General features: G+C 43.1%; 1 protein-coding gene across 4 annotated transcripts in view; it reads left to right on the forward strand.

The window, feature by feature from the left end:
- KATNA1 (katanin catalytic subunit A1) overlaps positions 1-27,024 on the forward strand; it is a 1,196,718-nt gene that overhangs the window by 751,989 nt on the left and 417,705 nt on the right. For all 4 annotated transcript variants that reach the window (XM_044069365.1, XM_044069348.1, XM_044069341.1 and 1 more), the window contains one exon: positions 6,118-6,276. In XM_044069365.1, the coding sequence (XP_043925300.1) occupies positions 6,118-6,276 (159 nt within the window). The remainder of the gene's footprint in view (positions 1-6,117; positions 6,277-27,024) is intronic.

The following is a 27,024-nucleotide window of genomic DNA, read 5'->3' on the forward strand; positions in this document are numbered from 1 at the left end:
GGAAGCAGAGCTTGCTAACTCATCTTTTGCAGAGGCAAGTGAAGTTAAAGTTAAGGTTAAACCAATGATCTAACAAACATAGAGGGCTTTTTCTAGTGGGTACGAATAGGCGACGGAATGAGACTCTGGAAGCAGAGCTTGCTAGTTCTAGTTTTACCAAAGAACGAGAAGCTATGAATGATTGGTGGATGGAGGAACCCATGAACCAGTGGCCATAATTTGTAAAGGGTATATGTGACTGGGCCGACCATAGAGTGGTACCATGTGATTGGATGAACAATTGCTAAATTAGTAGCGAATGGGGAACTACTAACTGGGGTAAGCATAATAGGACATTGTGAAGAAATGCTAGAGTGTTATTGCGCATTTATGTTGAGCCATAGAATTTTGGCTAATAGCGGGTCAATATCAGAACAGGGATAATGTGAATAAAGAAAAAAAAAAAAAATTACTGAGAAATTAAAAAAAAAAGGAAGTTTATAAGAACAATATTTAAAATCCGGTCTCTACTTTTGTTCCTAGAGTGGCTTCCTCTAGTTCAAAGCTACAGGGAGCCACTGCAGAGGGGTGGAAGAGCCATATGCAGCTCCAGAGCCGGTGGTTGCCAACCCCTGATCTAGACCATCCAATGGGAAATAAATTCACCCCTGGTCTGGCCCCATGTCTCTAATAGAGATAGTAAGTAAAATATTACCTGACGTACCCCCCACACACACATACTCAACTCTTGGCCACCTCCAAGCTAACATTTACCCCTCCTAATAGACACCAAAAGTACATGGGGACACAGTTGGTTTGGGTTGTATGGCTAGGCTTATAAAGGCCCCGGTGGTCATTAGCTAGTATATACCTATGAACCTATAACTTTTTTTTTTTTTTTCTACACACACTAGCCCTCTTTCATGTCGAAAGTGCTCCCAGAATTCACTGTGCCTTTTAGTCTCCCTGTGTTCTTCCCAGAACCTAAGAATAAGGGAAGGAGAATGCTTCATACCTTGAATGTGCATCAGCAGCTCAGGTACTACCTTGACAGTACAAAACTCTTTAGGAAGACTGAAAGACTTTGTATTTCCTACACAGGGGAAAAGAATGGTCAACTTCTCTGTAAGTGAACCATTGAACGTTGGTTGTCCTCTGGCATTTTTTTTGTTGCACCATCTCTCTAGGAAAACTGAAAGGCTTTTTATTTCCTGCACAGGGGAAAAGATTGGTCAACTTGTCTGTAAGTGAACCATTGAACGTTGGTTGTCCTCTGGCATTTTTTTTTTGTTGCACCACCATGGCAGAGCAAATCCAGGCAAGGTAAAGGCACATTCAAGCAGGGCATTTTCTTCAGTGGCATATTGGAAACGAGTAGACTTGAAGTATTCTAGAGGCAGCAACATACTTGCATGAAACACTACAAGCTTGCTGCCTTTTCTAGATCTAGAGTGAGCTTCTCTAGGGACCATTTTCCAGGGTCTCCTGAACCTTTATCTTTCCTCCTCCCAGGTTGGGTAAGCTTTGGAATTTTCCCATGTACCAAGAAGCTGTGCTGAACATAGCTTAGTTAGTTGCATAGATCATACTTGCCTATATCAATAGAAGTTCATATAATACACTTCGTTACTGGCAGTACCAACCCATCCAGCCTCCTTTTCTTTTTCAGACAGGCAGTGGGAGGGGCTCTAAACTTTTTTTAGGCTGCCAGAGGAAGGACAGCAGGGCACTATCGTGAACATTTCTTGTCATCAAAGGTAGTTTTGGCGAATGCACACAAATCGAAAGCAGTTCACCAAAACCATTTTAATCAACAGTGGAGATCAACTTTTTTCCACTGTTGTGCAACCTCGGAGTTGATATGTATAATTTGTCCCCCACATGGGTGTGCAGTGGAGTTAAACTGCCTTACTTCAGGACTTCTTAGGTTTCATTTGGGTCTCCTGTTCACAAATGCTTTTTGGATGCTTTTACCACTTGTAATCCAGATTTGCAGCCTCCTGCATCTAAGAAACCATACATGCTCTGCAGAGTGCCTGAGAATGTGCAGTTCCTGTACAAAATCCAGTAGCAGACCCTTCAGTTTTCTCTGTCTACTAATAAACCAACCGAAATTCTCTCTGCATTCAGTGTGCTGCCATCTAATTGAGCAGGGATTTGGACATGTAAGGCAAAAAGTATATACCTCTACCACCCTCGCTTTCAAAGCCCTTCACTACCAAGCACAAATGACTAAGTATGTACTGTCCATTTTGGGAAATTGAATAAGTCTGTGGCTGAATTTGAAGATTCTGAACACAAGTCTTAGGTTATCTCTGTGCTCAACAATGCCACACAAGTAGCCAGACACTTCATTAAATACAGCTGTGATACTGCAGAGTCTTCCTCGAGAGCTGCAGCCACTGGTTTGGCCATCTGCATATTTACTTGGCATCACCTTCAGTCCCTTCCAGAAGATGTCAAGGTCAAGCTTCTGGACTCCCACCTCTATAGGAGCTCCTTTTTGGTCCCTCTGCCATTGAACTTTTCAAAACGCTGTAAGAAAAAGGCAAAGTCATGCAACACCTTAAGAAGGTTTTTGTTTCTTCAGACACTATATAACAAAGGAGCTATCTCTATAATCCGCCCCACCTTTGTTCATAGGGAACAATTGCCCCCTGAAAAGGGCAAAAAACTTACTTAGTAAAGATTTCATGAGAAACCTCAGTGGGATTTTTAGTCTGGAAAAGGCTGTAACTGATTATGTTCTGCCTCCTCCCTCAAGCACTAGTCCACACATTCCTCTTACCCTAAGGCTCCATCTATCCCTCCCAACCTGGAATTCCTTATGTCAGATAAGTGGGTTTTGTCCATCATACAGAACTGTCACAAAATGTCTTGAGGAGTCTCTATCCCCAAGAGGTTATTCTTCTCCTACCTCTGCAAATCATTATCAGATCACCCCTCCTTTGCTTAAGGAACTGCTTTCTCAGGGGCATATAGAACCAGTCCGTCTTCAGGTCTTGAGAAATGGTTTCTGCTTGAGACTATTCCTGGTCCTCAAGAAGGAGGAATCATGATGGACCATACCAGGTTTGTCTCATCTCCACAACTTTTTGAAAGTCCTGTACTTCAAGATATTCTCTCTCCCCAGACTCTACGTCCCCTCATCCTTCTGTAGGCCTTTCTAGTCATCTAAGATCTGAAGGATGTGTACCTGCGCATTTCTGTACACACTAACTACAGGAAATTTGTCAGGTTTTCCATCTCACCATCACAAATTCAGTTTTCAGCTTTACCTTTTAGCATGTCTATACAAGTTTTCACAAAGTGCCTAGCTCTAGCTGTTGCCACCTGCAGAATGTAGGGGATACAGATTTCTCCTATCTGGATGGACCTTTTTATTCAGGTATTGTCCAAGGAAGCCCTGATGTTGCATCTCAGATTCATGATGTCTCTTCTGTAAAGACTTGCACTCTCAGCCTAAGAAAGTCCTCCCTGACCCTATCCTTGGACAATCTGTAACCTCAAAAAGAGAGATTCTAAAAGCCCTAGGGTATGTCCCTCATTCCAGCTTGCAGTTCAGGAAGATTCAGTGGTACCTGAAATCTGTCTGGTCTCAACACCGTTACCCCTTGGACTTCCAAATACCTTTCTTGCCCTTTAATAAAGTAGGAGCTGCAATGGTGGATCTCTCTGGTGAAACTGAATACAAGAGTTCCCTTTCTAGCATCTGCACCAACCCAGGTCCTATACATAGACTCATCCAAGTTGGTCTGGGGTGTGTGGCAACGCTATGCAACAGTTCAGGGACAGTGCACCCCCCCCCCCCCAGAGAACTTGAGAAGCGCATCGATGTGAAGGAGATGAAAGCCTTCATCTAAGCCTTACAGGAGCTGTCTCGCCCGTAGAGCCTAAGCCCCTGAAAGTGTTCACAAAACACACCTCCGTCATATGGTACATCAGTAAACAGGGGGCACCAAGTCTAAACCGTGCAGGCTATCTCTGATGGCATGGGGCATAGACGTAGAAAGCAAGTTGTCCCTACGGACTGGTTATATTCCTTAAGAGATGGTGTCCTCGCAGACAACCTTAGCAGATCCAGAGAAGAATCCACAAATGGATGTTGCACGGAGATATCTTTCTGGACATAGTCCATAAATGCAGTGCACCTCCAATCTTTTTACCTCCATCCAGAACCAGCAGCTCAGGCTGTTCTGGACCTGTTCTCACAAGACCTGGAGGATGGACACCATGTCCTCCAGCTGAGGGAGAAGTTCCTATATGTCTTCCCCCTTAACCCCAAATGTTATTCTGATGGTGCAGAGAGGAGCAATCCAGAAATCTTGCCAGTGATTCTCTTTTGGCTCAGGCAGCATTCATTCCTCCATATACTTCATTTGGCTGGTAGCATTAACTTGACATTACCTCACAGGGTGGATTTGGTCACACAGAGAAGGGCTCTGATTCACCCCAACTCTTCAAACTCTCAATCTGTCTGTGTGGGTGATTTTTATTGTTAATCCCTTTCAGACACCGATTCTTAGAGGACATGCTGTAAGGTGCTCCAGGAGGCAAGATTAGTATTAAAAAAATCTTGCCTCTCCGAGTGAAAAAGATTTTTCCATAAGGTGCTACAAGAAGGAGGACTGCTGTTTGGTGGGTATAGCTACTATCCTCTCATATATGTGAGCTGCTTAAAATTGGCCCAGGACCTATACATAGACTCATCCAACCTGGCCTGGGTTGTGTAGACAAGGCTTTGCAACAGTTCAGGGATAGGGTTATCAAAACCCACTTATCTGCTGTCTCTGATTGCCTGCCCTTAAATCTTTAGTTGCTTTCCAGAGTCGAGGTCAACAGTTCTTAAAAGGCATCCTTCACCCTAAATTATTCTAGTAGGGCTATCCCCCACCACCCTGAAATCTGAATTTTGTTTGGGAAAAACTTACCTTGCCACCTTTTGAATTGGCAATTTCTGCTTTGCTAAAATTCTGTCTGGAAGATAGTTCTGCCAGTCACTCGCCTCTTCTAGAAGAGTTTTCGAAGTTTGAAGCTCTTGTGGCATCCTCTTTTCCTTGCCTTCTGTAAGGATAGGGTTCCCTTAAAGGCTTAATCATTTATGTCCAAAGTGACAAATGAGCATGCTCTAAACCAATCTGTTCATTTGCCAACCTTTTTTTTAATCTTAAAAACAGAAGTGAGAGAATCCTTCTGTCCCCTGTACAGAGATGGCTAAGATTTTAGCAGGAGAAAAAAAAACATTCAGAAAGTCTGACCAGCACTGTCTGTCCAGGAAGGTACTTTAGGAAGCCCTTTTTCTAGACAGATTGTCCATTTCCTTCGGTTACACCTTGCATCCACAGTCAAGGCCCAGTCCAACAGAGCGGTCTCCTCCTCTGGTGCCACCTTCAAAGGCATTGATTCCAGATCCATCGTGGAGGCTGACATTTGGTCTCTGTAAGCACTTTTACCAAGCATTCTGTGGTAGATGGCTTTTTCCAGCTCTAGGACCTCCTTTGCTAGAGTTCTTCTCTTGGGACTGGTAACAGCACCTCTTTTACCTAATCATACCCACCTCAACAAAAGTTAGTTATATGAATCACCCACAAGTATTGGAATTCTGCAGTCTAAGGAAGGACATAGTACAGTTGTTAAAGAACTTGCTATAAACAGTATATGTCTTAATGATTGCTGCTGCAGTATTATTCCCCCCCACACACCCATCATTCCTGTGCTTTGTAGTCTGGGTAGTTTCCTTTTCATCCTCTTACCTGGACATGTCTTTTTTAATGCTCTCTCCAGGGTTCTCCTGAGGCTAGATAGCCTTGAGGATACTATGCTCATACGTCTGCTTATGTACTTCTATGCCTGCATACTGAGGTCATACCCAGGATGTACAGAACACCAGGAAGGTGTTTTGGCTTTGGCACCTCGGCCAGATATTAGGTTGCCTACGACGGGATAACCCACAATTACTGGAATACTTCAACAGTTATCAGTAGGGCATCTATTGTTATGGTAAGTCCTTCTACAATTTCCTGCATGTATTGCAAAAAATATAGGTCAGTAATTTGTTTTTCACTATATTGTTTTAACTGTAAAAACATCAAAAACAAAAAAGTGAGTTTAGCGTAGTGTATCTGTTATTGTTTTCAGGGAGTTTTAATGGTTGGCCCACCAGGCACTGGAAAAACATTACTTGCTAAAGCTGTGGCAACTGAATGCAAAACAACATTTTTCAATGTTTCTTCATCTACACTTACCTCAAAGTACAGAGGGGAGTCAGAGAAATTAGTAAGATTGCTGTTTGAAATGGTAAGTGACTTTTAAACAGATCTCTTCCGTCATATGCAAATATTTGTAGTCCTGAATTATTTTGACATGTTAAAAGAGCAGTGATTTTGGACAGATGTCTGGTAGAAGTTACAGTCATTTTTCTTGGCACTTGAGAAAGATTTAAATTCTTACTAGATGTGTATTAGTCTTATGTGTATAAAGTAGACTTTTGTTTTTCAATTTCCCAATGCGTAGCTTGTGAAATATCATTTTCTGCTTAGATTTCTGTACTGCTGAACATCTACTGTTCCACTAAGAGGTCATTCTGTTGTGTTGGTAATCTGGGATTAAATTTTAAAGGTCAGTGAAACAGTGTAACACTTTTCTCTAGTAATAGCCCTCTTCCCCAGAGCTACCCAGTTTGTACTGTCCTTTTGTGCTACAGCCAACAGGTTGAAGCCCTTCAACATCTCCTTACTCCAAAAATCCCTTTCTAGGAAGCAATTCTTGTGGTGTCACATGTTAGTTCCAGTCAGTAAGGGTGAAGACTGCTGTTGGACTAGGCAATGCCATCCTTGCCATTCAGCAGGCTGGCATTTATTCTCCCCTTTAACATTCAGATTACAGTATGCATTATGCATCGCACAGATACACATTTTACCCCTTTCTTACTGTTCACATTGGTATGTATCTGCAATAGTGATAACCCCCCCCCAGGCATTTATTAAATGTTCATTTGGAGCTGAGTGAAAAACATCCATCCTGTGTAAAAAGTGTTAATCTGATGTTGTCCTCTTCATTCTTCCTCACTGATGGGTTACGGATCTGATTCGGCCATATTTTTCAGACTTGGATCTGAATCTCAAGCTCCTCCCTCTACCCATAATTCTCTACACCTTCCTCTACTCCCCAGACCTTGTTTGCCACCATTGCGACAGGATGTGGTTCTCCAGAATCTGGAGCTGTAGCGAAAGTTATGGGTGATTTGTCTTCTATTTTTTGTTTACTTGCTGTAATTTAAAAACTTCGTACTTATCCTTTCTCTCTCCATCCCTCTAAGTCTTTCTAGTTTTCACAGGCGTCAGGGTTGATTCCCCCCCCCCCCCTTCACCTCTGTTCTGTGTTTTTCTTGTGCCCATTAACACTTTTCCGTTCTATTTAGTTACAACATTTTGTAGTGTTTTATAGTTATAAAACATTTTTTCTTTGTTACCTTTTGAACTTTTGGTTTAGTGTGCGTGCAGCTGGTTCAGCAGTTAGAGTGGATGCTCATTCTGTCTCTATAGACTGTCGGAAAAAATTACTGGATTCAAGCGATGCACTTCCTGTGGGCGTAAAATCCCAAATTCTGATGCCCGCAAGAAGTGCATTTACTGCCTGGGACTGGAGCACTTTAAGTCCCAGTGCAACATTTGTGCATCTTTCAACCCTTGTGCCTTTTCTGACTGGCGCAATAAACTTTTCTTAAAAGGGTTGCTTCCTGCTTCATCCCCTTCATCTGAGGCTCAAACTCCCTCTAAAGCACACGGCTCCAAGGAAACCAAAAAGCAAGCCATCTCCATGTCTCCGAGGGCATTTTTGGAGCCTTCAGAGAAACTTCAAAAAACTTCAGATCTGAATTGCTCAGATCCACTGACTACCTTGGATCCGATGGAGGTTATCTAAATAAGTGGTTCTTCTCTAACATTGGTTCCTAGATAGGATCCCAGGCCCTTGGATCCAACAGTCAGGAGCGGATCTTCTAGCTTTGTTCTAAAGCCTGTCTCACCTTGCCCTCCAAATTGCTTCAAACTCTGGCCAGGCATTCCAGGCCTGCTTCCTCAGCTTCTTCCAGATTCTCTAGGAGCTTGAATGGAGGCTGATAAGGACATGATAATGTAGAAATTCCTTCAGACTCCGATCCAGATAGGGGTCTTGCCAGGTCTGTCCCCTTTTGGATCCGTGAGTGCCCTTGCTCAGCTTCCTCCAATCTGACCCATGGTTTCAGAGCCCCAGGATCTTAGATACCTGAGACAGTCAGCGTCTGATCCAAGAAAACCCCCTTCCTGGAGTCCGGTGACATCTGACCAGCCCTGATCAGATGCTGTCTGATTAGAGCAAGTCTCTAATCCGAGAGGTCGGTGCCAGTCCCAGGAGGTTGGGCTCTGCTCCTACACTGATGGATCCGTTTCTTCCTTTTAGTGCCTTGACCCTTAGCAGCTCGGGTCAGATTCTCTCTAGAGGGCTCTGATCCGTAGTGGGCCCTGACCTTTTGTCCTTGGCATCCTCAGCTCTTGGGAGATTGGGGGTGGGGTTTCTCTGGGTTCTCAGCCTTTTAGGTAGTGGAAAGGGCCTTCTTGTTGCATAGAGATCTGTCTTCTCACATTTTGTATCCTACCCCTTGCCCTGCATAGGGTCTGAGCGCTGAGCCCATCATGCCTTCTTCTTCAGGTCAGCCTACCCTAGGACACCTCCACACTCATTCCCCAGAGGGTTTTCCCATTCTTCGGATACCTCCCCAGAACACCCCACAGATGAGGTAACTCGAAAAAAGACATGCAAGAGGAGGCACATAGACTTCCCGATGGAGTCCCTCACTGAAGTCACAGACTTCGATGAGGGAGAGGGATCCCTTGATCTCCTTTGGAGACATCCTGGAAATCCTGAAACAGAAAGGAGGTTGGTCTTCCCAACTTCCTCCCTCTGAGGAGTCAGTGTTTTTGGAGGATTTCAGGACAGGCCCATCTACGTCTTGGGTGACCCCCCCCCCCCCCGTGGATGAATTTATTGACAGATTCCCAGATTCCCACCGGGCCTGGAAGGAACTGGACACAGTCAAGCCCCTCCCCAAGTGTGCAGATACGATGTTCTTCGTGTTTCACTGTTGCAGTCATTACATTTGGGTTATCTGCTTGCAGGTAGCCCTCAGTCAGCCTGATTAACAAAGTCTTGGGTCCTGCGTCGGTTGCTGTCCCTTCTTCCATGACGTCAGGTTGTCAGGGGTATAAAACATGCAGCCGACGCCATTTCCCCAATCTTTCTTGCCGTGTGGTGCCCAAAGCAGAAGCAGTTCACAAGTGCCGGTTGTCCGACTCCTGAAATTTTCGTTTTCGAGTTTCAGAACCGAAGTCATCAACTAAAGCTAAGTACCCTGTTGGGGAAACTTTTTCTTGTTCCTTACCGATGTCAGTGAAAGTTAATAATTGCATTACTTGTGGAAAGCAAACGCCTGAAAGATTTTCCTTCGTACTGTATTCCTTGCCTAGGCCCTGACCACGACGTACCTTGCTGTCGGTTTTGTGCTTTACTTAATTAGCGCACTGTCCGTCGTCTGTATATTTTCACCTCTAAATATTTCGGTTCTCTGTTTAATTATCCAGAAATGTCGTCTGTTAGGCATCCAACTACTGGGATTCTGAAGAAATCCAAAGATAGACAGAGACAGGCCGCCGAGGTCCAAAACTGCCAGTGAAGCTTCTCCTAAGCCTGTCGCCACTTCGCCGGTACTCAGTGAAGCGCTTTCGCAGCCCAATACTTCTGATTCACAGGCCTCTACTGAGACCCATTTGGAGTCCGGTATGCCGCGAGATGCTTCAACTATGGAACCTGCGGATGTCTCTACCTTGGATGGGTCCGGAGCCACTGTGCAGGCACCGGCTTCTGAGGGTGTATTCAGGCCTACGGACTTGCATATTAAACAGATGCCTCCTTCTTTACTTAGGCCTAAATCTCGATCCATGCCTAAAAAAACGATGCCCAGGCCACATGCTCAGGCCTTTATGCCTAAAGCAAATGATAAGGATGGCTGAAGATCTAATAACTCTAATCAGGGGTAGCCAACCCCCCCCCCTTCTAAGAGGCGTAGGACTGAAGTTGATTATGAATCTTTTGATCAGGATTCTGTTTCTGATTCTTCTGATGATCTGGATTTGCCTTTATCTGCTTATGAAGATTCTGATGCAGAGGACTCCATTCCCTCTGCTTCCCCTCCTGAGGATTTTTCTTTTGGGGAAACCTTACATACTCTAAGGGAGCATTTCCGCAGGGAAAGCCAGGATTTTTCTGATTCAAAAAATAGGCTTGGGGATTTCCTTCTCCTACCTCAGCATAGGCCTTTAGCTATTCCTCCCATACTAGACATTGTGGATGATGCTTTTTTGGAATCGAGTTTGGCCCCTGATACCCTGCCTCCTACTCCCAGAAAACCTGACAGATACTACAGGGTCCCTGAGTCCCACAAGTTCCTTTTTAAAAATCATATTGCAGATCCAGAGACTATTTCACAGGGGCCCAAGGGCATTAAGGCTTCTACTGCTAAAAATTGTACCCCTTCTGATAGAGACTCCAGGGCACTGGATAGATGGGGTAAGGAGGTTTACACTTCTGCAACCTTGGCCATTAGAGCTTTAAACTGCCAGTTTCATATGTTAAAGTATCAGCAACATGTTATTCGACTGCTTAAACAGAAAATGATGTTGATTCCTGACTGTGTGGAAAATAAAGAATTACAGGATTTAATGCATTCTGCTGAACAAGTTGGAAAGCATACTTTGCAATGTGGTTTTGATTCATTAGTGGCCTCTTTCAGGGCTGCTATTACTGGGTCTGTGCTCAGAAGGCATGCTTGGCTTCAGGAGCAATCTTTGCCTGATCATGTTAAAACTAAATTGTTGGATGCTCCTTTAAATCAGGACCGCCTGTTTGGCAACAAGGCTGAGGAAGTTCATAAAAAGATGGAAGATAAAGCTAAATCTATTCAAACTGTGAAAGATTATTTACAAGTTCAGCCTCCTAGATTTAGTAGGCACTGGCCTTCTAAGAATTGGTTCTCTCCAGCCCCTTCCAGGTCTTCTCAAGCCAAACCCAGAAACAGCAAAAACCCCAGGTTTCAGTCCCAGGGGACACACAGAACTAAGCAGTGGGAGGAGGCCTCCATTTCCAAATTTGGGAATAATAAGACCCCCCCCCCATGGTAAACTGTCTCAATGACTTCCTATTAACATTTTCAAGCACTTATCAACTGACTGCCCCTTTGGGGGGAAGGATTGCTCTTCATGCAAAGAATTGGGAACTCATTACCCAGGACAAATGGGTTTTAATATAGTGTCCCAGGGATACAGATTTCACTTCCACACATTGCCAACACCAAGCGGATGGCTGGACCTTCCTCCAAATCAGTGGGCAGAGGCCCAAAAACAAGTACTTTCTCTTTTAAGCATGGGGGCTATTCAACTGGTACCAGAAGAGGAAAAGGGACAAAGTTTCTACTTGAGACATTTCCTGGTACCCAGAAAAGACGATTCATGGCGTTCTATACTGGACCTATCTACTCTAAACACCTTTTTGGAGATTCCAAAATTCAAGATGCTTACCCTTCACCAATTAGTTCCTGTGCTTGGCAAAGATGCCTGTTTGGCAACAATAGATTTAAATGAAGCATACCTGCACATCCCAATCAGGGAACCTTGCAGAAGATACCTATGCTTCAAAGCAGACTACACGCACTATCCATTCACTGCACTGCCCTTTGGCTTATCTACTGCACCCAGGGTATTCACAAAGTGCCTAGCTCCAGTTGTTGCATTTTGCAGGTAAAGAATATTCAAATATACCCATACCTGGACGATTGTCTAATTCAGGCAGAAAGCCAGGACATACTTTTGAATCATCTGGCCTTTGTACAAAGGGTTCTAACTTGTCTGAGGTACACCATAAACGAAAAGAAATCACAACTGGTACCCTGTCAACAAATTATATTCCTGGGAGCAAGCTTGAATACAACTTCCCAGATGGCTTACCTCACGCCAGAGAAACAAATTCATTTGACAACCTACTTCAGACAAGTGGCCACAAAAACCCTGCTATCTGCATGCCTTTGGGGTTCGTGGCTTCCTGCATTCTTCTAATTCCATATGCAAGACTGCATATGAGGAAACTACAGTGGTATCTAAAAAGCCTATGGGGTGTCAACATTCTCGAGACCTAGAAACAATGATTCCCATCATACCTTGCCTATGCCTAGATTTCCTTTGGTGGGCAGAGGCCTGCCACCAAAACAAGGGACTACCTTTCACACCACCTCCTGCCGCCCAAACTCTAGCAGACACATCAGACTATGCATGGGGGGCTCACCTGGCAGGGAAGTGCATTCAGAGCAGATGGAACCCAAGTCAAATGCACCTGTATATCAGTCAAAAAGAAATGTTAGCTGTACAGAATGCTCTGACAGCCTTCAAGGACCACATTCTTCCAGGACAACTAATGATAAAGACAGACAACATCACTGTTATGTGGTACATAAACAAGCAGGGGGGTACACATTCCTACCTCCTCTGCAGACTAGCCATGGCATTGTGGAACACAGCCCTGAGCTACCAAGTGCACCTACAAACTCAATTCCTGCCATTAAAATTAAACACATTGGCAGACAGACTAAGCAGAAAACTTATGGACCCACACGAGTGGAAACTGGAACCAAGGATTTTCAACATGTTGGCAAGCAAATGGGGGAGCCCAGATATAGACCTGTTTGCATCTCCCCAAAACTACCATTTGGACACATTTTACACAAGGACTCCCCACAAACAAGCCTGGAAAGTGGATGCTCTGTCCTTCAGCTGGAAAAAAGCTGTCAGTCTGTGCCTCCCCCCCCCCCCCCTCTGCCTCTGCTCTCCAAAGTGCTACTGAAAATCAAACCGGACAAACCAAGGCTGATTTTGATTGCTCCAGATTGGCCACGCCAACACCGGTACCCCCTCCTACGCAGTGTGTCATGGTTATCTCCATGGCACCTGCCTCAGACTCCTTTCCTGCTGTCTCAGCAGGAGAACCAAGTTCAGCACCCTCAGCTTCTAACACTGAACCTTGCAGCCTGGCTAATTACTCAATCTCTCCTTCACCATCCCTCAGCAAACCTGTGATGGATATTTTAGAGGCAAGGAGGACTAGTACTAGAAAATCTTATGCTGAAAAATGGAAAAGATTCTGTGCCTGGAACCAGTCTCAAGGGATGAGTACAGCAGCACCCAGTTTACCTCAGATTTTACAATACTTAGAGATGCTTCTCAAGGGCCTGTCTTTTTCCTCCATTAAAGTCCACGCCTCAGCCATTTCAGCTCATTATAACAGAGAACCTCCCGTCTTCTCTCATCCACTGCTCAAGCAGTTCCTCAAAGGGGCCAAAAATTTGAGACCACCCAGGAGAGCTCCATCCCCAGCCTGGGACCTTAACTTTGTCTTGGACAAACTCACTCTACCTCCTTTCGAGCCAGTTGCTACTGCAGACTTAAAATTTCTTTCTTGGAAAAACAGCTTTCCTTTTAGCAATCACTTCAGCTAGAAGGGTATCTGAATTACAGGCCCTTATGGCAGTGAAGCCTTTCATCATCTTGCATGCGGACAGGGTGTCCCTCAGAACAAATCCATCCTTCATGCCCAAGGTGGTATCCAGTGTGGCTCTTAATCAGTCCTTTCATTTGCCACCCTTTTTTCCCAATCCTCAGAATAAAGGGGAACGGATACTGCATTCTTTAGATGTGCACAGACAACTAAGATTCTACTTGGACAAGACTAAACCTCAAAGGAAATCTGAACAATTGCTGGTGGCATTTGCTGCAGGGGCAGAGAGGAAGGGCTATTTCAAAGCAAACCATTTCTAAATGGATAAGCCATTGCATTAATTTCTGCTATAAGCACCATGGAAAACCTATCCCCCAGGGGATCAGACCTCACTCCACCAGGGCTGCATCTACCTGTACAGCCTTTCTTAGAGGCGTCCCTACCAGGGACATCATAGAAGCTGCTACCTGGAGTTCTGTACATACTTTCACCAAGCATTATCATTTGCCAATTTTCTCTAAATCCAGAGCTGGCTTTGCCACTGCAGTCTAGCAGGGCCTTCTAGCTGGCCCTAATGCTATCTAAATTCCTCCTCCCAACCATAGCTTTGGGAATCTACCCAAAAGTAATGAATGCAACAGTGAAACACGAAGAACATAGTACCGTTGTGTACACTTGCCATAAATGTAGATGTTCAAGTGTATTCACTGTTGCAGTCCTGGTTACCCTCCCTCCAGCCCCCTAACTTCATTTGACTATACCTCTACTTCCTTTACTATGCTTAAAAACCTTTTTGGTGTATTTGTTTTTTTTGTTGGAGGTCTATCTTTGTACTTTTTTGTTTAATTCCTTCCCATTAGGGGGGCACCTGACATCTGGGGCAAGAAAAACTGATGTAATGGTATCGGCTGCATGTTTTATACCCCTGATGACCTGACGTCATGGAAGAAGGGACAGCAACTGATGCAGGACCCAAGACTTTGTTATTCAGGCCGACTGAGGGCTACCTGCAAGCAGATAACCCAAATTAATGACTGCAACAATGAATACACTCTAACATCTACATTTATGGTCAGTGTACACAACTGTACTTTTCTAGTCCCCCAGCAGACAAAGCACATTGGAGCAAAGGTGTCCCCATTAATGCCGTTGTTGTGGCGGCAGACACTAAGCAGGAGATAGCCGAGCAAAGCTTCTCTGTCCGTTTATCAAACAGGGAGTCTAGGCTAATGGACAGATTCAGTAAGTGCATCTACCCCTTAGCCACTTTTGCACTGAGGTTAAATTATTTGGCACACTTTACCCACTTGGAAAGAGATTTGATCAAGGAGCTCTCAAACTATCTTGCTGAGACCATGTTGGTGGAGGACTTCAAAAAGGTCTCTCCTTAACTGGCTACTCTTATCATCTATTGCTAATTCTTCAGTGAGGTTGCTCTCCCATATAGCAGAAAATACCTCACGAGCAGCTGGTTCAGGCATAGCTGTAAGGGGACATGCTTGGATGAGGCTATGCAAATTTGCGGAACCTTTTAAGGCATTCTTTGTTAGTGCCCCCTTCAATGGTTCCTCTTTGGACTATTTGTGAAAGACTCACTTACCTGCAGCGACCAGGAAAGAAGGATCCTGCCTGCCATGGGAATTATTGTTTACCCCTCAGAGGACCTTTTCTCTAAACCAGTAAGGAGAGAAGAAAACTTGGGAAATCTCCGGGGCCTTTTCAGGATCCACACAGGGACACTTTCTCCAGAGGCAGAGGAGGAAGTTTCAGTGGTAGACACCACTCCAGAGGCAAAGGTAGGTCCCACAGAACCATGTATTCAGTGATTCTTTCTCTGACGAGCCCTATCGATACTTTTGAAGTGTTGCCCGATTCTCTATCTCTGGAGGCAGTCTGTGGTCGTGTTTCCCTGCACCTAGACGCTTGGACAAACATTGCAAACAACACTTGGGTGCTAAGCATAATATAGGAGGTTATTACATTCCCTTTTTCCTTTCACCTCCAATACCCAGGAGGAAACTCTCCAACATTCCACCCAGTCAAAGGGGGTACGCAGCTCAAGAAATTCAAAAGCTGCTACAAAAAAGTCATCCAGGAGGTCCCGACCAAACAGTTAGGATTTGGAACTTGCTCCAACTTCTCTTTGGTGCCAAAGAAAACAGGGGGACCTAAGACCAATTCTGGATCTCAGCAATTTGAATCTCTATATACTTGGAAACTATGATTAAAGTCCAAGTCACCCTGTCACCTAGTCAAATTCAAAGAGCTAAGAAACCTCACAAAAAAAAAAAAATGCATTATTCAGGACAAAAAAAATTCTATCTAGATACCCAATTTACCCACCACACAGACCCAAACATTTTTTGGTAAACCATGAAGAGGATTCTTCACCCAGGGAAACCAACTACTCCAACTCCTTTCCCCAATGTGACACCACTGGAAACTGCCACCTTACTCAACACTCATTTAATTGGATCCATCCGTAAACTAACTCCTGACCAAAATCAAACACCAGTCTACTTCCACCCCCAAAACTTGTTCCCAAAATGCCTTTTCCCTAAAACCCATCTCCTCTGCCTATATAAAATCCCACCTGTTGAAACTTAAACCATGTTCCTCCTCCTGACAGCATACCCCTACAATTTCTCAGACCTACAGCCAGTGCCATCATACATCCCATCTCTATCAAAGAATCCACCGTTCTCGACATCTGGAAATCCTTATATACAATCCCCCTACACATAGGAGTTAGCTCCACTGACCCCTCCAACTATGGACCCATAGCCATCCTCTCCTCTCTCACAAATCCTAGAGAAATGCATTTATAGACAACTTCTCAAATACCTACTTCAGGATAATCTCTTGACTCCTCAGCATAGCTTCAGACCCCATCACAGCACCTCCACAGCCCTTCTATTGTTTGCCCAATCTGTCGCTGAGTCTAGAGACACTAATAAACTTGTGTCATGTCTTTTCCTTGCTCTTTCCAAGGCATTTGACACCATCTCTCACCCTAAGCTCCTCTCTAAACTATCCACTCTCAACCTCTCCTCTACTATTCTCTGGTTCTCTAGCTATCTTAGCAACTAACTACAATCTAACATGTTAGATGGCAAACTCCGTGGTCTCCTTTCCTGTCAGTTCAAACTGGAGTCCCTCAGGGATCCATCTTAGGGCCTCTTCTCTTTAATATCTTTACAAACAATCTACTTTCCGCCTGCTGCTCATCTTCCCTGATTCAGTGTGCAGACTATTGTACTGTCATTATCTATGCTAATAACCTCACTGACCTCCACACCCCAACTCAGAGCTCTTTCAACACCTTTGAATAATGGCTGATTAACAACCAACTCATCCTTAATCCTAAAAAAACTAAATTACTACTGTTCCTTCCCAAATGTATGTCCAAGCTTAGTACCACCTTCAGTATCTATTCCCTGGACAATACTCTCATTTATCCCAACTCCCAGACCAAACTCCTTGGTATCAGAAATCAACAATCAACTAAAATTCGACAGTCATGTCCAACAGTGTAGCAAAACTAACCAAAAACTTGGTCTACTGTATAGGAACAAAAAATATCTATCCACTACATGTAGGACTTCCCTTATATTTATCCACCTCCAAGTCAACCTTTTAGCCAAACTTGAACAAACATACAACCAAATTGTTAGATTTCCCTGTAACCTTCCTTATAAATCCCACCATAGCCTCGCTCTTAAACTACTTCATTGGCTCGAATTCCCTCAACTACTACAACTATCTCAGCTCTAAATGGCCCATTTACTAATTAACAGACCCTCAGACTTGTCCCTCTCTGTCCACTCTCATATCCCCCTATACACGTACCCATTCCCTCCAAAGTTCAGAACAATTCCTACTGGACACCTACAAACCAAACAAATCAATAGGTAGATTGCTCTATAAGTGAACAATTTCCCACACTTGGAACACACTTCCCAATAACATAAGATCTATCAAATCTACCTTGTTCAAAAAAGAACTCAAAAACTACATTGCTATTTCTCCTTCTTGCTCCTGCAACCATCCTACCGAAATTATACTTCATTAGTTAGTCCCTAAATTCTTTCTTCTACGCCACTATTATTAACTTTATCTGCTTTATTTTTCAGAAAACTATTTCTCTCTTAATATAGTCTCTTTTTCAACCTCACTAATAATTTCCTTCCTTTTTTTCTTTCCCCTTTAACTGGTACAACACTGGTTTACTTTATTAAAAACAGGTGTACTATCTCAGTTATTCTACTCTTTTATTTAAAACATTTCATATGTATTACATCCATTATTGCATATTAACAATTCCTGTTTTTATTCTCTCTTGTATTTTTGTATTTGTATTTTGGATTTTTATAACTGTATTGTGATTGTTTTGTGGAGCTTTTATCCTCTGATCTCCACTGAAAATGGGTCATATGGCCCAGTTGGACTAACCCAGTTAACAAAAGACAAACAAATAAATATAAAGAAATCAAAGTTCCGATTGGCAACGGTTCAGTTCATCCTGCCTCTTCTCCGCAAGGATGATTGGATGTGCTGTATAGATCTTCAGGATGCGTACTATCACCTCAAAATAGACCGGCACTGCTGAAGACACCTGTGCTTTCGGTTTGGAGCGAATCACTACCAATTCAGATTACTGCCCTTTGGGCTCACCACAGCACCCTGGGTGTTCACCAAATGCATAGCAGTTGTAGCAGCTGACCCGAGGCTCAAAGGTTTCCAGATGTTCCTTATTTCAGTGATTGACTCCTCATTGCCCTAACAAGGCATCAACTTTTAAAAGCTAGGGATTACTTGCTTCAGATCTCCAACACCCTAGGCATCACAATAAATCTTGCAAATTCCAAGCTGACTCCTGCATAAAATCTAGAATTAATAGGAGCTCAATTGAATATGATGAAGCAAGTAGGTTCACTAATTCTTCACTCCATCACATCTCTGAGAAGTCAGGTGTGGGACTTACTGTCTTCTCTGTCCTTGCTAGCAAAACTAGTGTTGCAAGCTCTTGGATCAGTATCAGCTGCTGTTATTCTAGTTCCTCTAGCAAGATTCTTCATTTGAATTCCCCAGAGGACCTTGGTGGTACAGTGGTCTATTCTTTACTAGCCTGTATCTGTCCCCATCATACTCACTCCAGTTTGCAAATAGCATATTCGATGGTGGATACAGTCAGACTATCTATTTTGGGACAGGATTGTTCTCCCCCCAATAGCCACAGTGACCACAGATGCCTTCCTATTGGGGTGGGGAGATATTACAAGGGAACAGTGGTCCAAGGCACCTGGTCTCCCCCTCAAGACCAAGCTGCATATAAATATCTTCAAGATTAGGGCAGTCCTACTGTGGCAAGTCTTTCAGGACATTTTCCTCTGGGTACTATTGCTGTCCATACGGACAACATGTCACTAGTCTGGTACATCAGCAAACAAGGAGGAACCTGTTCCTACCCATTGTGCGGAGAGACTGAGGGTTTGGGAAATGGCAATCTCTTCAGACTGCTTTCTAATTGCAGTGCACATACTGGGGAAAACCAACATGCTGGCAGACGTAGCAGGTTCATTCTGATTCCTCATGAATAGTCCCTCGATCAGTCAGTAGCGAGCATGATATTCAGTCATTGGGACCAGCCTTGCTGTGACCCGTTTGCTTCTCCCCCTCAAGTGCAGCAGGTACTTCACTCTGATCCCCTCTCCGAGGAAGTCACAGAGGGATGCTGTGATTTATGATTGATGTCTGGGTCTCCTTTATGCCTTACCCCCTCTCCCATTGATCCCCAAGTTTCTGTAGAAAGCAAGCAGACTGAATAGCTCAGTCATCCTCATTGCCCCCCTTCTGGCCTTGAAAGGTGTAGTTCCCATTCCTATGGTCTCACCTGAAATGGCCTTTATGGATACTGGAGCCCAATCAGGACCTCTTCTCTCACCCAACAGAGTTTCATCATCCCAATCTCCCCACCCTCAAGTTGATGGCATAGTTTCTCCAATTCTAGTGATAGGACATCAGTCCAGGGTCACTCCCCTTGTTCGTGACATCATCGTGGCCTCTCAGAAGCCTTCCACTAAAAGCCTACAAGAGCAAATGGAAAAGATTCTCTATATGGGCCTCTAAAGAGAACATTGATCCCTTTTTAGTGCCTACTTCTGCCATCCTCCTTTTCCTCAAGTACTCTTTTCAAAGAAAGGGCTAGCTTCTCAGCTATTAAACTTCAGCTAGCAGCAATATCCAGTTTCTATGCTGGTAACGAATCCACTTCTTTCAACTTCCAGGCTATATAAAGCATTTATATAGACAGATTGGAGTCATGCATATCACTAGGTTTGGACAAAATAATTACAGAAAAGGGGCATAATATTTGGATTGTAGCCTTAATTAACGTATGAGATATTAAAGATTAGGAGGAACAGTGTGATTGTTGGAGACACTAACAAGATTAAACACATGACTTGGAACGAAACCCTCTGTTTCTTTTAAAACTACAATTGATTGGTCTCATCCTGAGTGAATCTGGTTAAAGTATGCTGTTTAAGGCCACATATCAAATGTTTGTACTGCATTCTAAGTGTTCTGCTTGCAGTATAAGGACTGCATAAGTGTGTTTTACAGTGTTTTATGCATTGTAGTTTGTTTTCCTTTCCTCTCTTTTGAATATGTCTGACCTATGACTAGTAGCCTATCTTATACAGTATCCTCTATTGTCTTCATCTGTCTCTCTCTCCATAGGATCATCACTCGATATTCCCACTTCCAAACTCCACCCATCCCCAAGAAAAGCTTGCAGCGAACAGACTGCTGTGTGTAATGTCTGCAGCATCCTGCGGTCTAATCCTTAAATATAAACTGTTATGCAAGGAAAAAATGTTAATATTGTCTTGTAATTTAGCTACTTAAGCTAGCAAATAGCAGTGTCTTGTCCCGCTCGGAAACCCGCAGCACTAGCATTACCAGACCTCGGCTTCCCCGGACTCCCCCCCCCCCCAACCAGAAGCTAAAATAGGAACAAATAGAAGTAATTTCTAAAGGAAAGCAGATACTCTAAATGTAACCAACTTACTCTGCATTTCCTGCTCTCCCTTGAAATAGTGCTCACACATTGTCTCTGCAGTCTCGTGGTGTCAGGGGCCCCGCTCTGTTTGCCTAGCTCTGCTCGGCTCACTCTGCTCCCCTACCTCTGCCCCCACTACATCTACATTTATTCCAACCCCCTCATCACCTGACCTGTCTCTACACCAATCAGCCACTTAGCTATATCTACGAAGACACTTTAGCTAATTTGTGTCCCACATATACAATAACCACATCCTATAACTATTATACACTCATACTGTTCTCACTCTACAATACACACCACTAACTACACCCAAGCAACACTACAACTCATTATGCAGATCACACTAATATTTCTATTCTTAACCCTCACAACATTAAACTATATTACATCCTTACAAACATATACTACCAGTACACACCATCTACCATACAACACATACCTCTGCACCTTCAGCAACTCACAAACTTCCACATTGCTCCAGCATTAATTAATGACAATTTAATACTACATCTATATAACAGAAACATTCCACATTTCTACACTAGAAAGGTATAATTTAAATACCACATAAAAATAATGTGCATAGCCAAATGCACACTACATAAAAAATACCTCCTGACATCAGGAGACATTCACCCTAATCCAGGGCCATGCAACATCATCCCCCTTTCTAAACGCACATCAGAGCTACTTATTAACCTTAACTCCAGAAGTATATCTAACAAACTTCCCCACTTACACACACTCATCACCCACTATTCCCCCGACATCCTGACAATAACAGAGACCTGGCTAAAACCCAGCACCCAGAGTGAAGAAATCCTCCCTCCAGGATATAACATCATAAGACAAGATAGACTAGGTAAAAAGGGAGGAGGTATTGCAATTCTCTATAAAAACACACTTACTATGCAACCTCTACAAACTCCTCTATCTAAATTTAATAATTCTGCAACCCTGGGCACTGTTCTACTCCTAAATAAGAATAAAAGTATCAGCATTCTCTGTGCTTATATCCCTCCAGGCAACAACTCCCTGACAATTGAAGATATTTTGCAATGGATTAATAATAACCTCCCACAATAGACCATTCTATTAGGAGACCTGAACCTGGATTGGCTAACCTGTAACTCCAAAAAACCCACTAACCATATAAAGTTATATGTTTTTTTCTTAACTCATAAATGAACCCACTAGCTTAGATAAAAAAATCCTAAAAGAATTCTATACTGGATTGGACACCGGTAAACTGCCCTGAACATAATTATCAGACAGGCTGTCTACCAGATGGGCTAAGTGATCACCTCCCCACATTCCTCCTTCGAAAACACTCTAACATACCCAAACCCATAGTTTTTAAACAAATCAGAGATGATCGTAATATAAACCCACATGATCTTAACAATACCCTAAAGAAATGTAACTGGAAACCATTACACACCCTTGAACTAGACCAAGCTGCTGACTATTTCAATAGTACCCTTACTAATATCCTTAACCTAATAGCCCCCATAAGAAAGATTAGAGCTAAAGTTAACTTTGCTCCATGGCTTAGTAGGTCCACTAGAGCCTTATTAAAGACTAGAGACAAAGCATGGAAAACCTGGAAAAAAGATAAAACTACCCTATCCAGACAAACCTATCAACAACTCAGGAATCAGGCTAAAAAACAAACAATACTTGATAAGCAAAACTACTTCTTAAATATCCAAACCAAACACTCCAAAAACCTCCAGAAGTTCTGGCATGCAATTAACTCCCTATTAAAACCAGGTAAAACCACCACACCAGATCCCACCTCCACTAATGATAATAGTGATATAGCCTCCCAATTTAACCACCACTTTTACTGGATCAATCAAGGCACTATCCACTCAAATATCTAAAAATAGCTATTCAACCCCACCAAAATTATCTCCAGATACCTCACCCTCTTTTATGCTCTCACCAGTTCCAACCTCCTTAATCAAAAAAATATCTCTTAAAACTAAAACCCACTTCTCTTGCAACTGATGGAATACCAGTTTCCTTCCTAAAAATAGCCGCCAACTCCTTATCCTACCCAGTCTCCATCCTTATAAACCACTCCATCCAGGAAGCCTGTATCCCGCATTTATGGAAAATCTCATAAATTATTCCCCTTCATAAAGGTGGCAACTCTCATGATTTCTCTAACTATCGCCCCATTGCCACCTTGCCTCCCATATCTAAGATACTTGAGAAATGTATCCATTCCCAGGTCACGCACTTCCTAAATACAAATAACCTTCTCTCCAGCACACAACATGGCTTCCGTCCATACCACAATACAACTACCACTCTTCTCTCTTTCACTAACCTGGTTAATCAACATAGAAATAATAACTTTGTATCTGCCACATTCCTAGACCTCTCAAAGGCATTTGACATGGTCTCTCACCCCCTACTAATAGATTCTCTTACCTCTTATCCTTTGCCCCTAACACTATTGCCTGGTTCAAAATCTATCTTTCCAACAGACAGCAAGCTGTCCAATAGCAAGGCACACTATCACCTCTACTTCCCACAACCATAGGCGTACCCCAAGGCTCCATACTAGGTCCACTTCTTTTTTCTATTTTCACCAACAATCTGCATACCTCTACCCAAAATGCCTCACTCATACAGTATGCAGATGATTCCACCCTAACCTGCTCAGCCCCATCACTTACCACTCTTCAGCAACTCGCCCATGAATAATTTACCTCAGTGGAAAGCTGAATCTCAGATATCCAACTTATCCTCAACCCCAATAAAACTAAACTACTCCTGTTTACCCCCAATAAATCCCAAACCCCTCCTTTCTCCTTCTCTATCACTTCCACAAACGGTACTGTAATCCCCCCTTCTCCACATACCAAACTCCTAGGCATTGAAATAGATAACCTCCACTTTGGCATCCATATCTCACAAACCATCAAAAGGTTGACAAAAAAATGAGTACACTATATAGACACAAAAACTTTCTTTCAGATCAGGCACGAGTCACCCTAGCCCAATCCCACCTACTGTCCACATTAATCTATGCAGCACCAGTACTGACCCACATCAAAAAAACTGACAGTTACAAACTTGAGTCTTGTTATAATAAAGTGGCCAAGTTTGCTACCAATTCCACCTACAGAACCCATCACTGCCTACCACTAAGGGTACTTCAGTGGCTGGAATTCTCACAACTACTAACTTTCCATCAACTAGTCATCACATATAATATTGTAAAATATCCTGATAAAATCCCAGCACTAAAGCAACTACTAACACACACTATACAGCAAACCATCCACTTTGTTCTGCCAGTAAATCACTCCTCTATATCTCCACAGCTAACAACACTGCAGGCAAAGCTTTTTTCTCTCACACTCTATAGCTAAAAGCTGGAATAACCTCCCCTTATCTGTGACTTATGCTTCAAAAACATGCTTAAATCTTATCTTAGAGGTTCATGGCTGTGTCCATGTATTACATAATATTATATCTGTACTTCCTTCCTCTTTTACCTCTCTCCTACTACTTTACACTCTGTAAACTCAGCATCCTTAATTGAAACCTACCCTTGCCTGGTACTGTCTTTGTAGTTAACTTATGCATGTATATGATCATTTTTTTTTTTTCAATGTAACTTTTTTACTATTGAACAAATGTTGATAATGTTTTGTTGATAACAGTGCTTTGTATTATATGTAAAGTTGTCTTGCATGGTTTTGTATTATGTGGAGCTTTTCTCCCCAGGCCTCCACTGAAAATGGATCTCATCCAGTCGGACCATCCCGGTTAGCAAATATGAAATGAATAAAAAATAAATAAATTTATGAAGATAATCTTTCTCCTTATACCTCACATAAAAGGACCCCTCTTCTGCTTGGGACCTCATGGTGGTTCTTTAGGGGTTAACTCAAACTTTTTGAACTAGCAAACAATTGTGTTATGAAATTTCTTTCTTTCAAAACTATCTTTCTGGTGGCTATCACTTTAGCAAGAAAATTTTGTGAACTCCAGGCCTTATCAGCTAGATCTCCTTACATTCTTTTCCATAAGGATAGGGTTTCTCTATGCACTAACTCTTCCTTTATGCCTAAAGTTGCCATGGAAACTAACAGTAATCAAGCCATTCAATTGCCAGACTTCTTTCCAAACTTTACCAGTAAAGGACAATATATGATGCACCTTCTGGACATTCATAGACAGAACAAAGTAGTACATGAAGTCTGATCAGCTATTGCTATCCTTCTCACCCAACTGCCTTAGTCAAGCAGTTTCTAAAGTTATTCTGGCTAAATGGGTTACTGACTGCATTTCATTGATTTATTCCCAAAAAGGTTTGGAATTGCCTCGCTATCCCAGAGCTCATTCCACCAGATCTCTGGCTACTTCATCTGCTTTTTCCTCTAGAATGCCAGTTGATGATATTTGTGCTGCAGCCACTTGGTCAAAGAGGCATACCTTTGTTCCCATCACAGTTTGGGCATGGTCTCCGGACACAGGGCTTCCTTTGGCTCGACAGTGCTCTGGCATATCATTCCTTAAGGGCCTCCCATGCATCACATAGCTGGGGATTCTGAGCCATCAGTGAGGAAGAATGAAAAAGACATCAGATTTAAAAGTGATGTACTTAACCATAACGTGGCATCTGTGTCGTCTATTTTTATTCTTCCTCCCCTTCCCTCCCAGGCATCCCCCAGTCTTGTCACTCCTAGAAGGATTTTCTGAAGATTTTGGAACACACATGTTCAGGTTTGAGCCTCAGCCCTTCTGTCTAGCCTGTCTTTATTATTCAGTGTGCAGTAAGGCAGCAAACTTGATCTGATGAGTAGGGGATGGTGTAGAGCATTATGGGTAGAAGGAAGAGCTCAAGATTTGGATTAGTCTGAAAAATGAGACCGAATTGGATCTGGGGGTCGGATCTGTAACCCATCAGTGAGGAAGAATGAAAATGGACAACACAGATGCCATGTTCTCTTCTAACCTTGATAAATACTACTCTGGCATGTTTGATGTACACTCTTGGCTTATTCCTGGAACTCATTTTGCACCTATCTGAAAGACATCCTGCTTCTGTTCCAGTGGGCAGACACCTGGATTGCACTGTATTATCAATTTTTCCAACACGTTAAGTACTTTTTTCTTCAAACCTCTCTCAAATGACTTTCTCCTTTCTTTCTGTCCACTTTTTGTTTTGAATAATTGTTTTTACTTTTTAAGTCATGAATAAAATCTATTAATCTATGGATATGTACTGTTGTCTTTCCTAAAACACTGCTTGTTTTACTTTGTGTTCTATTTGCATTTGTTTTGCTAATGCTTAGACATTGTAACTTTGCTTACCTGAATTTTGTACATGTATTATACTTGGAACCTTTCTCTCCAGATCTCCACTGAAAGGAGCAACTTATGCCCAGATGGACAATCCTGGTAAACAAAGGTTAACAAATATTATTTTCTGAGGATGGGATCATGTTTTGTCATTCCTCACCATCAGTGATTGAGAGTTTAGGTTGTGTGTGTGCGCGAGAGTGTGTGTGCGCGAGAGTGTGTGTGCGCGAGAGTGTGTGTGCGCGAGAGTGTGTGTGCGCGAGTGTGTGTGTGCGAGTGTGTGTGTGCGCGAGTGTGTGTGTGCGCGAGTGTGTGTGTGCGCGAGTGTGTGTGTGTGTGTGTGTGTGTGCGAGTGTGTGTGTGTGCCAGCAGTGTGTGGGCAGTGTGTGTCTTGTGTGTGTGGCAGTGTGTGTGTGGCAGTGTGTGTGTGCGAGTGTGTGTGTGTGCGTGCAAACAGTGTGTGTGTGTGAATAGTGTGTGTGCAATATGTGTGTGCAATATGTGTGTGCAGTGTGTGTGTGCAGTATGTGTGTGTGCGTGTGTGCGTGTACATGTGAATGAGTGACAGATGATGGTGCAGTGTGTGCGTGCGTGTACATGTGAATGAGTGAGAGATGATGGTGCAGTGAATCCACTCGTGTTAGTAATTCCTCACCAGTCCCTAGCAGCGTGCTGTTGACTAGAGACTACTTTGGTGACTGTCTTGTTGTATAAGCTATAGAGATCACGGAGGGAAAAAGAAAATGTTGGGTCAATGGTTGGAATGATTAAACTTTTTTTGTCCTTCTCTATCACACACTGACTTGTAATGGTATCCCAATCAACATGTTCAGAATAAGGTCAAGGCTGTAATATGATCATAAATGAAAACTTGCCACAAGCAGAATTTTCTGTTTGTCCGTACCTTCAGAGCTTTGGGTGTCCCTTATGTGGGCCTGGTCTTCTCCCTATGCTACAGACATCAGTAGGACATGAATTCGAAAAGGGAGAACAGAAAGTGTCACCTTTAGTTCATTTCTGCCACATCACTGCATAGGTTTGTCAACTCTGTAGGTCTTCCAGAAAATTTCCAG

The sequence above is a fragment of the Protopterus annectens genome, chromosome 1.part0 (genome assembly GCF_019279795.1).
Source record: "Protopterus annectens isolate FY-2018-M chromosome 1.part0, PAN1.0, whole genome shotgun sequence".
Taxonomy (NCBI): Eukaryota; Metazoa; Chordata; order Ceratodontiformes; family Protopteridae; genus Protopterus; species Protopterus annectens.